The following is a 13,035-nucleotide window of genomic DNA, read 5'->3' as shown; positions in this document are numbered from 1 at the left end:
CTCCACCCAAGCCAAAAGAATGAATGAAAATATTTCGATAATATGCAACTAAGGGTACATTACTGGAAGAAATTGTATAACTAGTGATTTAACAACATTATGAATTATCACAAAAATCAGTTTTTCCTAAAAGTACTTTAGCCACCACTTAACAATATGGTTTTTTTTGGGGGGGAGGGGCAGGTATTTTAAACTCCGAAGTAAATGTAGTTCAAAATAGTTTATAATTATATCAACAAGTTATAGATAGTTTCATTTCATTGATAACTCAAGCTTTTAACATACTAATTAATATTTTAAGGTATCATAACTGAAATACAGTGTGTAAAGAATCATTCGGAACCTGTTTTTGGTTTTCACTTTGGACTGTGCTAAGGACCAAACCCAGAACTTCAAGCAATGGCAGAGCCACTTGGCTACATCCAAAGCCTTGTGACAGACCTTGCGCTCATGACTATTATTTCTTTGCCCCATCAGTGCTAAGACTAAGTGTGTGTTCCCAAGACCTGTATATCAACCCCCAATTTCTTTTTCATATTTCATGGTGAGAATTCTGATGCTATCAAAGTAAATAAAAACAATTTTGTTCTTTAAAGCTGCACATTTAAAAAATACCATAGGCATGTATAATAACACAAGAACACAAACAAGTCATTTTTTTTTACTAAGGTTTAATTTTAACTAATAAATTTTAAGTAATGAGTGTAATACCAATCCAAGTCTTTACTAATTTTCAATGCATGACCATTTTTTTAACTCAAAGGTGAAATTTTTTTCACCATGATTTACTTTCAGGCTATTTGTTATCTCTTTCCTTAAACATTCTTCTTTGCATCCTTCTTCTTCCACTTTTTTATTGAGTCACATACAGTTTGGCTAAAGAGCCATCCTAGTACAGTAATGTTTCAACTTGCAAGGAAGGACACCCTTGTTGAGCTGGTAGAACTCTACCAGCTGAATAAGATCTGTGAATTTTGTGTGGCCTTCATCCAGGGTGTGGAACATCTCGCCATCATCTTCCACCTTCAAGAGGACAAACAACAAGACAGTGAAAGCAAAAACAATGAACAAATAAGCAAATATTTTAAAACAAAACAAAGTTTTGGGTTAAACTACCCAGAACAACAAATAAAGTTCTCTGTGTACTATGTTTTCATAAGCCTAAATCAACAAGTATATAAAACTAAGGACAATGAAAAGAGCCCGAGAGCCACTTTTCCTGGTAACATCCCTTGTTTTTAAAAAGCAGTTATCTATTCTTACAATAAGCAGTCTGGTTCTTTTTCTCCTAATTCTTCCAGTGTTCTGTATATGTAGGATAGCACAACAGTTGCCTATCAACAGTGAGGACTCTGTACTCCTTTCTAAGCAAAAAAGGTCAATGTTTCCACTTGGAATTTTCTTTCTTTTTTGTCATGCTTTTGACATGAATCACTTCATATTTGCTGTGGTTGCTGATCACATAGTAAAAAAAAAAGCAATCAAAGAAACAGGGAGGACACTTTGGGCAGATACTGGATAAAATCCAGAAAGTAGCAACTCAAAAGGAATCACCAGTACTCTTGCAATCTTACAAAAATACCTTCCTAAAGATGGACTACATTTCTGCTACTCTGTAGGCTTCCAGTGTGCACATCATACACGTGCACACGTAAAGACATGCATCAGCAATACAAGAGAAACACCAAAGCAGGCTATGACAAAGATTTTTCTTAATGTTCTAAGAAAAATTGAGACACCCACTAGTTACACAACACCTTTAATTTCATCGTAGTTACAAAGAAGTTAATGGGAAACATCAACAAAAGCACATATTTTTGAGAGGAAGGAGGCAAAGAAGGCTTCCCAGGGCTGCTATGTAAAAATCTGTTAGTGACATTCAGAAGAAGGACTTTTAGTGGCCTTTAATAATAGGTGGCATAAGGTCTACTCAGTATTGCTAAATCATATTTTGTGGAAAAAGGGGAAATTTAATTTTTTACAATTCCTGTATTTCTTGTATTAATTCAGACTTATAAAACCATTTCTGCCAAACTTAACTCTAGTCAAAGCACAAGCTCCCAAATTATATTTAATAAAAGGAACAAAAGAAAACCAAAGTTTCCCAAATCGTATGTCTTAAGAGCATCTCCAATACATGAACTTGAAGTCATAATTACATACCGGTATGATTTGAAAGTGTTTTATCTTTTGTCCATGACTCATTGACAGTACAAAAGTTCTGGGGTTACTCTGACTGTCCCGTACCAAGAAAACTCTAAAGAGAGAAAAGGAATTCCACTGTGTATTTCTTCATACTCAGATCATCATTGAAATACATTGTGTGCAAATGCAGGAATGAATATGTATAAATGTATTCGTATACTTTACTGGGTCATCAATGGGTAAGAGTATCCAACTTGGAAAATAACAGGTAATAAACTTACACTGGAAAACTGTCATTATTATACTAATAGGGTAAATACACAACCCTTTAGTTAGGTTGCATGGTCATGACTGCCAATATAATGTTAGAGTGGCATCAATAATTACTGTTATGTCCCTTTGTCACTGAGAAAGTAGGTACTCCCACATAGCTATCCATCAGAAGGAATGGACATTGCTATTTTAACTGACAGGTCATGACAGGCTCCTGATAGGAGGCAATTATTTGCAATGAAATAGTTTTGGGTTGTTTTTTTTTTTACACTTCTTCTGCAGTATACCCTCCTGTTTCTACCACTACAGACACAAGTAGTAAGAAATGAATCTATTCTAACAAATTAATCTTGAAATTCTTTGTGAAATGTTTAGGTAAAGATGTTTTAAGTAAAAGAAACACCCAAATAGCATGCACTTTAACCTTGAAGAGGCCAGCATAAAACCTTTATAATGTCAGGCTAGACAAGCAAGATGTGGCCTAATGGCCTAAGGAAAAAAGACTACCAGGCAGGGATTCGTATTTACTGGCAGTGCTGTGTAAAACCAGTTTTGTATTAATTATTGGGAAGCACACTGTGCAAATGTCCCTATGCTGACTCCAATACGAATCTCACTGTGCTTGAGCAAAGAGGCAGCTGATGTCTGAAGAAAACATCCATTTCAAGTGATCTGTGTGAGACTCAGAAATGACATCACTGGGGACGGGACAAAAGGGCATTTCAGTAGCAGAGGAAGCTGTAAGTCTCTTTCCTTCCCAAGAAGCTCAGCACTACCACCTTGTGGGCTATTTGGCACCATCACATTTTTCCATGTACAAAAAAGAGGAAAATGTTTAAAGAAACATATCCATGTATTATTCTTCATTCAATTATTTCATTTAATTTACAAATACCGGACTCTAAAAGTAACGGAGTTGTAACCTTCTAAAACACCTAGGTATGTACTTTTTTCCCCTTGGTCTCTTCTCTGTAACTCTGCAGCTCATCAAATTTATAACCCCAAGGACTATGCTTCACATAGAGGAACATAGTCACATCTGCTCTTAGAGTATAATGAAATGTGCAGATGTACATCTTTATCTAAAGGTAGCATCACAAAGCTCAATGTTGTCAACGTCTTAAGCCAACCTTTGCAGATAAAAGATTCAGTCACCACTTGTTTACATGGATACTGCTTTCTTTCCTCTTCAACCACCAACACAACCCCCACCCCCATTTGCTCTGTATTTGAGAAAGAAATCTGGCTAGAATGATACTCAGTGAATGAAATATACCAATGAAACAGAAAATCCTTCTAATTATAAATGGTTGATAATTCATTTTTATCTTCCTCTTTTATACTCATCAAAAACAGTAAGAGATACCACAAAAAAGAAAATTTGCCTGTACATACATGTTAGAGAAATGGCAATAAAGTCATAAAAAAGAAAAGTAAATGAGGAAAGAATTCAAAATATACAAGAAAAAGTTTTCAATTAATATACTTTGCAACATATCCATGAAACTAAATTTAGGACAACATCATGCTATAAAATATATTTGGGATTATATCTACTATACATGCAAACCAAAATGTTGACACCTCAAAGAGATTTGGATAGTACCACTCATCTGTTCATATCTGAGATGATAGCATTCACACAAACAAAATGAAAGTTATTGCTATTTGGTGAAGAATAAAGTATCCTGCTATTTGGTTATTTACACACAAATATTAAATGCTACTACAGTACAATGACAAGAGTACTTACAGAACAAAAGTACCTCTACTTTGTCATAAGACAAAATTAAAATTTATTTAGTATGTGCTAAGTAATCCTCATTCATCGGCAGGAAAAAAATCCCAAACATTATTACTCAAACTTCAAACATCAAACTCACCCATCCACAGGCCCCTGCCGGATAATCAGCTGCTGAGCTTCATCTCTCGAAATTTTGTGATGAAACCATGGCTGGGATCGATGGATAGCTGAAGGAAGACAAAGGTTTGTCTGGCACAATCATGACTTCCTTCCATGCACCTCCCACCCTATCCCATGTGACTATCTGAAGGAACACTGATATGGTTTCCCATCAACTGGTTGACAAACACTAAGTGTAGACATACCCATGTTCACAGCAGAGCTCTGGGAGGGGGCAGTAGGGCTACCGTGATTCCCCAGGCGTAAACATCCTTTCTTCTGAGCAAAATCAAAAAAGGGAACAAAAATAAAATCTCAACTTCTTGGCTAAAATGACTCAAACCATAAATAATTTGATAAAAAGGAAGCTATTGGTACCCTCCAAGCGAGTCCTTCCTCAACAGCCACTGAAAGGGCTTCCGTGGGGTTGTCTATGACTCTGCTCTTCTGGCCTGAAAAGTCCATTGCTACCAGCGAATTCTCTGATATGCTTCTCTGAAAAATGAAAACAATAGAACAGAAACATTTTGAGTGGATATATATATATATATATATATATATATATATATATATATTGTCTGACACAATATAGTGGAGATATATATCCACTAATGTTCAATGTTTTTCTGTTCATATGTGTCCATTCTGGAATTGAATTCTGTCAGGGACCCTGCAAGGGTCATGGCCAGCAGGGAAAGGGTCCACACAAGGTGAAATTCTGCACCACTTTAGCAGGCACTGGGTCAAAATTTCCAGGGTCTGACCTCCCAGTTTATTTCTCTTACATATTGAAGCACAGTAAAACTTCGAAAAGAGGTTTCCACGTGACAATTATCACAACGAAGTCTTAGGCATAGCTATATAGGAACTCTCTTGCAAATTAGCAAAGCATCTGTGGCCTTTACTATAAGAATCAGTTCTATTGAGTGATGGACAGTACTCAGGGTAAGGGCTTAAGGGGGAAGGATTTAATAAGCATAGGGATAGATTCTGTTGGTAGATGATGTAGAGTACATGGGAACTCTTTCATAAGGATGGGGGACTAAACAATTCTTAGGCTACTGGTGGATTCAGGAAGGCTGGCTCCATAGAATAGCAAAGGATCACCAGGTTGTCAGACAACATCCACTCCAGCCTTCTGGGTGAACAGGCATCAGTCACTTCCCTACTTTGAAGAAAAAGGGGCTGTGTGTTGAACAATTCTTGTTTCTCCAATGCTTTCTCTAAACTGTGCCTCCTACAGGATTCCAAATGTGGCTAATCAGAAATTGAAAAGATAAATAAGTATAGGATGTAAAATGGTAGTCTAACTTTCATTAGTCTAGTAAGTTACATGGTTATCTGTCAAGATAACTAAGGAAATACAGAATGGATGGATTTAGTAGAACCTTGAAATAAACCTAGCTCTTCATATTTTACAGGAAGACAGCAAAATGTCTATTGAGCAAGGCATAACTCTTTATGTTAAAATGATCCATGTTCATCCTTCTAAGCATTTTTGTCAATTATCAATTAAGTGACAAGTTCAACTACTGATGAAATAGCCTTTTATTTGTTGTGTTTTGTCTGCATATATGTCTGTACAACACATGCAAAAGTGGAGATGAAATTCCCCAGAACTGGAGTTACAAAGGATTTGTGAGCCACATGTGGGTGCTGAGAATCAAACCCAGGTCCTATGGACAAGCAGACAGTCCCTTAACACCTGAGCCATCTCTCCAGCCTGGAATAGCTCTTTCTGAAATTCATATCTACAAAAATAACACTTTAAGTCTGCAAACATCCACTTCAAATTAGTATCATGTTTTATTTTTATTATTAATTTTAATGTATATATTCCTTAAACATGAACTTTAGCTATCCAAATATAATAGTGTTGGGATTGTTTAAAAGTACCCTTAAAATAAGCACAATTTTGAAGTTTCTGAGAATTCTAGGGAATGGTAATTTATTTTCCCCAAGGCCCAAAAAATACCAAGTCAGGAACTTGAAAGTACTGAGAAATTTTCTTTTTTCACTGTGTTTTATAATTCTAAAATGTATCATTGTTGTTGAATAAAAGTACTTGTGATTTATGATGGAACAAACTTAAACATCTATTTTGAACATCTATCTTGCCTCGATTCTTATATTGCTTAGAAAGTAAAATTTGGTGGGATAATAATTCAGAACATTCCATATTATTAAAATGTCTGTGTTCAAAGCATCACCCATTTTCCTTTTCTGGAGAGACCCATGGAAAAATAGGAACTGCAAACAAGACCCCAAACTACAGATAGTACCACAGAATGAAGACTGCCTTAAATAAGAAAAAGGTCATCAACTTTGTTTGTTTTGTTTTGTTGCTAATTCTTTTCTTTGTATTCTCTGAAAATAAAATAACCAATGCCTGGACTTCAGTTTCATTTTGGGGAGAGTTTTATGTTGCAATAAGTCTCTTAAAAAGTATATCACCCCTCTGCGTCAATAATGCAGAAAAGAGATAATTTTCAAACTCTCTAGTTAAGAGTCTTGCTGTTTTCATAAGTCAGGGAAATAACATAAAACTTTCCCAAATAAAACAGCACAAAGGGGAAATACTTAAGTTATTCTCCATTAAGTAGTGAACCCCACAGTAGGGTGATGGTGGTAAAGTCAAGCCATGCTGCATGTGGGGATGTTTGGACAGTGCCATTTCATACCTCTCCAAGCAATCAGCCAACCGACTGTGGTCACACATGGGCTTCACACAAAATTCTATCTACAAGAAAGAATTTAGGGTTCCTTTATCACTGCATCGCAGACCCCTACTTATTAGCATCTGCTATTTTCTCTTCAAAACATGTGAGAGAAGTTGCAGTCTTATTATGGCTCACCTCTCTTCCTGAGACCTGCATGCAATCCCCTGTCTGTTGCAGGGAGTTTTGATTATTGACAGCTGCTCTTTCCCGGCAGATGCTGTCTCTGTAATCTCTATTTGCTGCCACACTTTAGTTTGCCCTTCTCACCCCGTGATCTTCTGTGCTGGGCTGTGGACCAGTCGGATATGCCTTTGCTTTGCCGACCTTAATGAAAATCATCCACCTGCCCCAACACAGAGTAACTGGCCTCGATCCTAATGATAGCTTGATCCTTATAATATCTCTACCTCCACATGCCAAGATGGGTTCTGCACTCTTGAGTTCCTGATAACATAAAAATGGTGTTAGGAAAGGAACATAAACACAATCAGTTGTCTTGTATTTTTCTTTTTCTTTTTTGTCTCTTCCCCACAATGTGGCAGGCAAGGATGTAAAACAAGATCTCATGTTCATAATTTCCTGGCCAAAATATACAAGGAGATGCAGACAAGCAAAGAACATTTTTATTTGCTATGGTAACTACACCGTGGGAAAACAGTAATACAGCAAATGTTTTCTACTGAATGGCAGGTGGTGGATGAAAAATTAATAGTTTACCTTTAGTGGACAAAGAAATAGAAGCGAAGCAGAGTTTGACAGCCTGGAAAGGTCATTTTCAGCTCGATTTCCTTCACATAGGAAAGCAACGCTGATAACATTCAGAACTGGTTGGATTTCTCAATTATTTGCTGCTTTTCTCACCCATTCTTCTTAGGGGATGAATGAGACATTCCCTAAGAAACAGCCCATGATTGTAATAGCCTTGCCTTCTTTCCAAACAGGAAGAGGCCTGTCCCATTCTTTGAAATCTGATCTACCCACTATTAGGGCAGTTTGCATAACATGTCTCTTTAAGAATTTAGCTACCTGTAAGGCACACTATTCCATTGAAGGAGCTGGATAAATCTGCAGCCCCTCGTTACAAAAAGGGCACAGAATTTCTCCTATATTGTCATCTCATCTCATTCCTACAGAGCCACAGGATAGTAGAGATATGCAAGTCCTCAAAGACTATACAGTAATCCCTTTATCTTGCACAGTAGGAAACCAGTGACCAGCCAAAGTCATGCAGACAGCATATGGTAAAAGGGGTAACTGACATGCTGTGTCTTGTCTAGGGTTCTTTTATTGGTGCAGGGAGGCACAGGGAAGAACTTTAGTTTATAATGTGTAGGTTAGGGTCAAAAGTGGAGAACAGAGAGAACTCTGGTCGATTTCCTGTCTCCTCATTCCAGCTAGGTCCTTATCAACAGTCCCTACCTTCACATGAATCCTTACTTTGCCCTGTGAGGAACCAGGTATATTTGGCCTCCTGAAACGGCTGCTGCTGAGTCTCATCTCAAAGCCAATGAGGGGTAGTTATATGCAGTTTTATAGCTATGGTGTTCATTACAGTGTATCAAAACTTTTCATCATTTCCTAAAATGTATATGGCAAAAAATTATAGAATATGCCTTTAAATGTATAACTGGGTATTGTATCTTTTATATTCGACTTCCTATTAAGTGGTCCCTGAATGGAAAGCAGCTAAGGTAGGTGACAGGGCTTGGCATCTATTAAGCCTCTAATTCTTCCATAATAATGTAGAAAAGTGAGGTCCTCCCTAGACACCAAAATAAGCAAAATGCCTCCCACAGCTTCTAAGTCTCTATCACAGAAATTATGAACCACATAGATAACAGTCATAAAGACTGCCCTTTCCGATCATAACCCCTACCCCATGGACAGGCCTTTCCCACACATTCCCCTGGACTTCTTCCCCTCTTCAGTCCCCATACTCAACAAGAGTCACTCATGGAGTTTGTCTTCCTATACACAGTGATCAAGTAACAGTGTAACTAAAAATCTCACACACACCTTGCCTGCCAGCATTTCCCATATTATACAACTTCAACAGAAAAAGGTAGCAGTGACCCCCATGCTTGAATGCTAATGACAGTGACGAGCATGGAAAGGAGTTTGATTATAACATTTTCCTATGATTAAAAGGACATTAAACAATAATTGCCTCCAAATGCTTGGTTGCTGTTAACAAATTCATCCTAGTAACTTTAGACGGTAGAAGAAATTTGGAGAGATTTAGAAGATTAAGATAATAAAATTCAATATGCTTTCTATATACCAGTGGATTGAAAGATAAAATTAAGCTGACAAACTATAAGAACATCCACCTTAAAGAGATTGCTTTTATAAAACTCATTATATTCCTTAGTTTCTTATTTTACAGCTTACAAGAGTATGTTTCAAAAATGAAAAGTTATTTTTTATCACTTAAAGGAACATAACTACAAAATTGGAGGGCTTTTTCTCTATAGTTCTGTCAGGCTCCACAGTCAATATCATTTCATGCCTTATTCCTAGAGCAGGGCATTTCATCTGCTACCTGATATGTGAGACCCATGTCCCTTCCTTGGTCACAGGCATGGAGAATGTATTTTAACCTCAATGGAAACATGGATTTCAAAAAATGCACATTAACTAATTTGTAATTCAGGCACATACATCGGAATTTTGAATGCACTCAATATCAAGAAGTACAGCAAAAAGAGCAGAACATAAACTTTATGTTCAGAAATAAAATTTTTGTGTTAATGTACAGGAAATTAAAATTAAGTTCTAGAGAAAGCACAAGATGTGTGTCTGTGTATGCCTACAAATGAACATCCAAGGTATAAGTGGGTGTACAAATGTCATACATGACCTAGATTTTTGGCTAGATTCCAGTTCTATGGTTTCCTGGAAAGCAACAGACTTTTTTGTAAGGTTCTAGAACTTAAAAAAATTATTATTAAACTATCAGAATGCAGAAGAATCTAGATATTCATAATGTACCTTCAATTTTTAAATAATGGTATGTTACTTGGCTAAAACAATACTAAGTTAATATTGAAAGAAATCTATAACTTTACAACTCAAACCAGTGAATACTAAGGCATAATCCACAAAGCCAAGAAAAATATTCTGCAAACTATCTTACTATGATCTAATCTTCAGATGACATAATGACCCTGAATGGCTCACATAGTCCTTTCAATTCTTTTTACTTTAACACATAAAATTATTACGCCCTGCTCCAAAGGCTATGACAGACCTTGAAGATCCCCCATGGAAGGCCTTGCCCTCGCTGGGGAACAGAAAGGGATTGGGATAGGGGTTGGTGGGGGCAGAGAAGGAGGGGAGGGAGAGGGAACTGTTGCTGACATGTGAAACAAACTTGTTTCTAATTTAAATTAAAAAAATCTGGAAAAAATTATTGGCTTTCATTGAATGCTTCATATATGTTTCTGTGTCTTTTTATTACAGAGACCAAACACACATAAAATACAAAACCAAAATTTCTTTATAACATTATATGAAAACGTTGCAAAATAATTGTTTTGTTGGAGGCCAAAAGTCAGAATGTAAAGACATTATATGTTTCGTGTGATGTAGTAGTAGATAATATAATTATAGTCTAAATTTGAAACCTTGGTCCTTACCATGGGTGATATGCTCTGTGAGCTGCAGCCACTTCGACCTTGGTATGGGTGCATATAATTCTGGTACAGCTGCATGCCGTGCTGCAGAACAGACACACACACAAAAGAAAACATGTTCTCAAGATATCAACTCACTGCATGTCTACACTTCCATAGTTGTACATTATCAACACAAAAAGGAATTACAGCATTTTCTTTTTTACAATTTTTATGTGTTATTTTCTCATGCAATACATCCCAACTGAAGTCTCCTGTCCCTCTACTCCTCCCAGTTCCCTGCCATCTCCCATCTCCCCCAGCTCCACCCCTCTTCCATTTCCCTTCTGAGAGAGAGAGGGTGGGAAAGAGGAAGGTGGATTCGAGAGATATCAACTGAACATGCCTTAAATTACAACAAGATTAGCCACAAACACTTGTATCTTTAAGGTTGGATGAGGCAACCTTGTAGAAGGAAAAGGGTCCCAAGAGTAGGCAAGAGAGTCAGAGACAACCCTACTCCCACTGTCAGGAGTCCCTCCAAAACACCAAGCCAACAAACATACAATATATACAGAGGACCTAGCATAGATCCGTGCAGGCTCTGAGATTGACACTTCAGTCTCTATAAGCCCTCATGAGCCCTAATTCTTCAGGCTGTGTTCTCCCAATATCCTCCACCCCTCTCTCTCCCATAATTCCTCCTCTCCCCCCTCTTCTGTGGGGTTCGCTCCCCTATTGCTGGTGAGGGTACAAACTTGTTCAGCCACTATGCAAATCAATATGGTGGTTCCTCAGAAAATTGGGAATTGATTGATCTACCTCAAGACCCAGCTACAGCACTCTTGGGCATATATACATGGGATACTCCATCCTACCACAAGGACTCTTGCTCAGATATTTTCATATTTTTGAAGGGGCTTTATTCATAACAGCCAGAAACTGGAAGCAACCTAAATGTCCCTCAGCTGAAGAATGGATAAAGAAAATATGGTATATTTATACAATGAAGTATTACTCAGCTGTTTAAAATACATAACAACAACAAAAAATACAGCAACATCATAAAATTTGCAGGCAAATGGATGGAACTAGAAAAAACCATTCAGAGTTAGGTAACCCAGACCCAGAAAGGCCAACTTGGTATGTACTCACTTATAAGTGGGTATTGGCTGTTAAGTAAAAATAATCAAGCTATAATCCAGAGACCCAGAGAGGCTAAGTAACAAGGAGGGCTCTAGGGTGAACAATTGGATAACATTTTCTTAAAACAAGTAAGCAACCAAATTTTTGAAATATTAACTTCTGAGCCTTAAAAGGATGCATTTAAAAAAGAAGTGTTTTTACTTCGACCCAAAGCTTTTAGTGTAGCTCAGTAAACAAAACTCTAAAATTCACATTTCTCCTTGAAGCCAAATTGTAGTATAAGCATTTTGAGTGGTACACTGCCTAGTAATACTACTGACTTAGAAAATACAGTATCCTTTTGGGGACAATGATGTTTTTAAAACCTTACACATCCTAAGCATCACTGAGAAATTCAGCCCCTCTGATGAGTTTTGCTGAGTTTTGCTTCATTGATTAAGTAAATTATAAATTTGATCCTATGTATATAACATATTTAGCAGTATGTTTTCTTCTATAAATATTTAACTACATGTTCATGTGTCCTATGTCTGCCCCTTCACCCAAGTGTGTGTGTGTGTGTGTGTGTGTGTGTGTGTGTGTGTGTGTGTGTGTGTGTGTGTGTGTGCAGTCCAGAGATCAGCCTTAGATGTAATTCCTCAGCTAGGTTACCTCTTCCTCCTCCTCCCCTTCCTCTTTCTTAAAGGCACATTCTGTCCAAGAACTTGCCAAGTTGCTGGCTGATCAGCAAGCCCCAAGCCTGCCTCTGCCCTTCCAGTGCTGAGATTACAAATGCATGCCCTCAAGCCAGCCTTCTTTCACCTGGATCCTGGGAATCCCATGACTCCAGTGACTCAGCTTCTCCCACTTACAAAATCACTTCATCAGTGAAACATTGCCCAGCCCAATTTTTTCTTTCGGTATTCTTATAGCATTTATTTTTTACTTCTTGCATCAAAAACGTGAGAAATGAATTGGATTTCAGCGTTTCAAAGGTAAATGATGGTAGTATCTTTCCTTTCAGGACGCAGTATCATAGAGAATAACTAGAAGGCTACTGTGGGAAAGTAGGCCAGGATCATATATACTCAAGAAACAAGCATACAAACTGCTAAGAGTAAACCCACTCTGGAGATGTCTGCATAAGAATCCAGATGTTTTCCCCATGACTTTGTCACCTATCTAAAGAAAAGAAAGCAATGAGATGACCAGCTTTACTGATGTAATTATTCTGGCACACTATTCAAACATCACC

The 13,035-nt window shown here is 37.4% G+C and overlaps 1 protein-coding gene across 2 annotated transcripts in view; it reads right to left on the bottom strand.

Moving 5' to 3' along the window:
• Nucleotides 1–651: 651 nt before the first annotated feature.
• Nucleotides 652–13,035, bottom strand: part of Grb14 (growth factor receptor bound protein 14) — a 107,729-nt gene continuing 95,345 nt past the window's right edge. Inside the window, exons 9-14 of one of the 2 annotated variants that reach the window (XM_027420307.2) lie at nt 10,680–10,760; nt 4,700–4,816; nt 4,528–4,600; nt 4,302–4,389; nt 2,164–2,257; nt 652–1,023 (exon numbers count right to left, since the gene is read on the bottom strand). In XM_027420307.2, the coding sequence (XP_027276108.1) occupies nt 877–1,023; nt 2,164–2,257; nt 4,302–4,389; nt 4,528–4,600; nt 4,700–4,816; nt 10,680–10,760 (600 nt within the window). In that variant the 3' untranslated portion in view covers nt 652–876. The remainder of the gene's footprint in view (nt 1,024–2,163; nt 2,258–4,301; nt 4,390–4,527; nt 4,601–4,699; nt 4,817–10,679; nt 10,761–13,035) is intronic. The other variant, XM_027420308.2, reaches the window with a different exon arrangement.

Source organism: Cricetulus griseus, chromosome 6 (assembly GCF_003668045.3).
Source record: "Cricetulus griseus strain 17A/GY chromosome 6, alternate assembly CriGri-PICRH-1.0, whole genome shotgun sequence".
NCBI lineage: Eukaryota > Metazoa > Chordata > Mammalia > Rodentia > Cricetidae > Cricetulus > Cricetulus griseus.
Note: the sequence above shows the minus strand (reverse complement) of the source record. Positions and strands in the feature narration are given on the sequence as shown.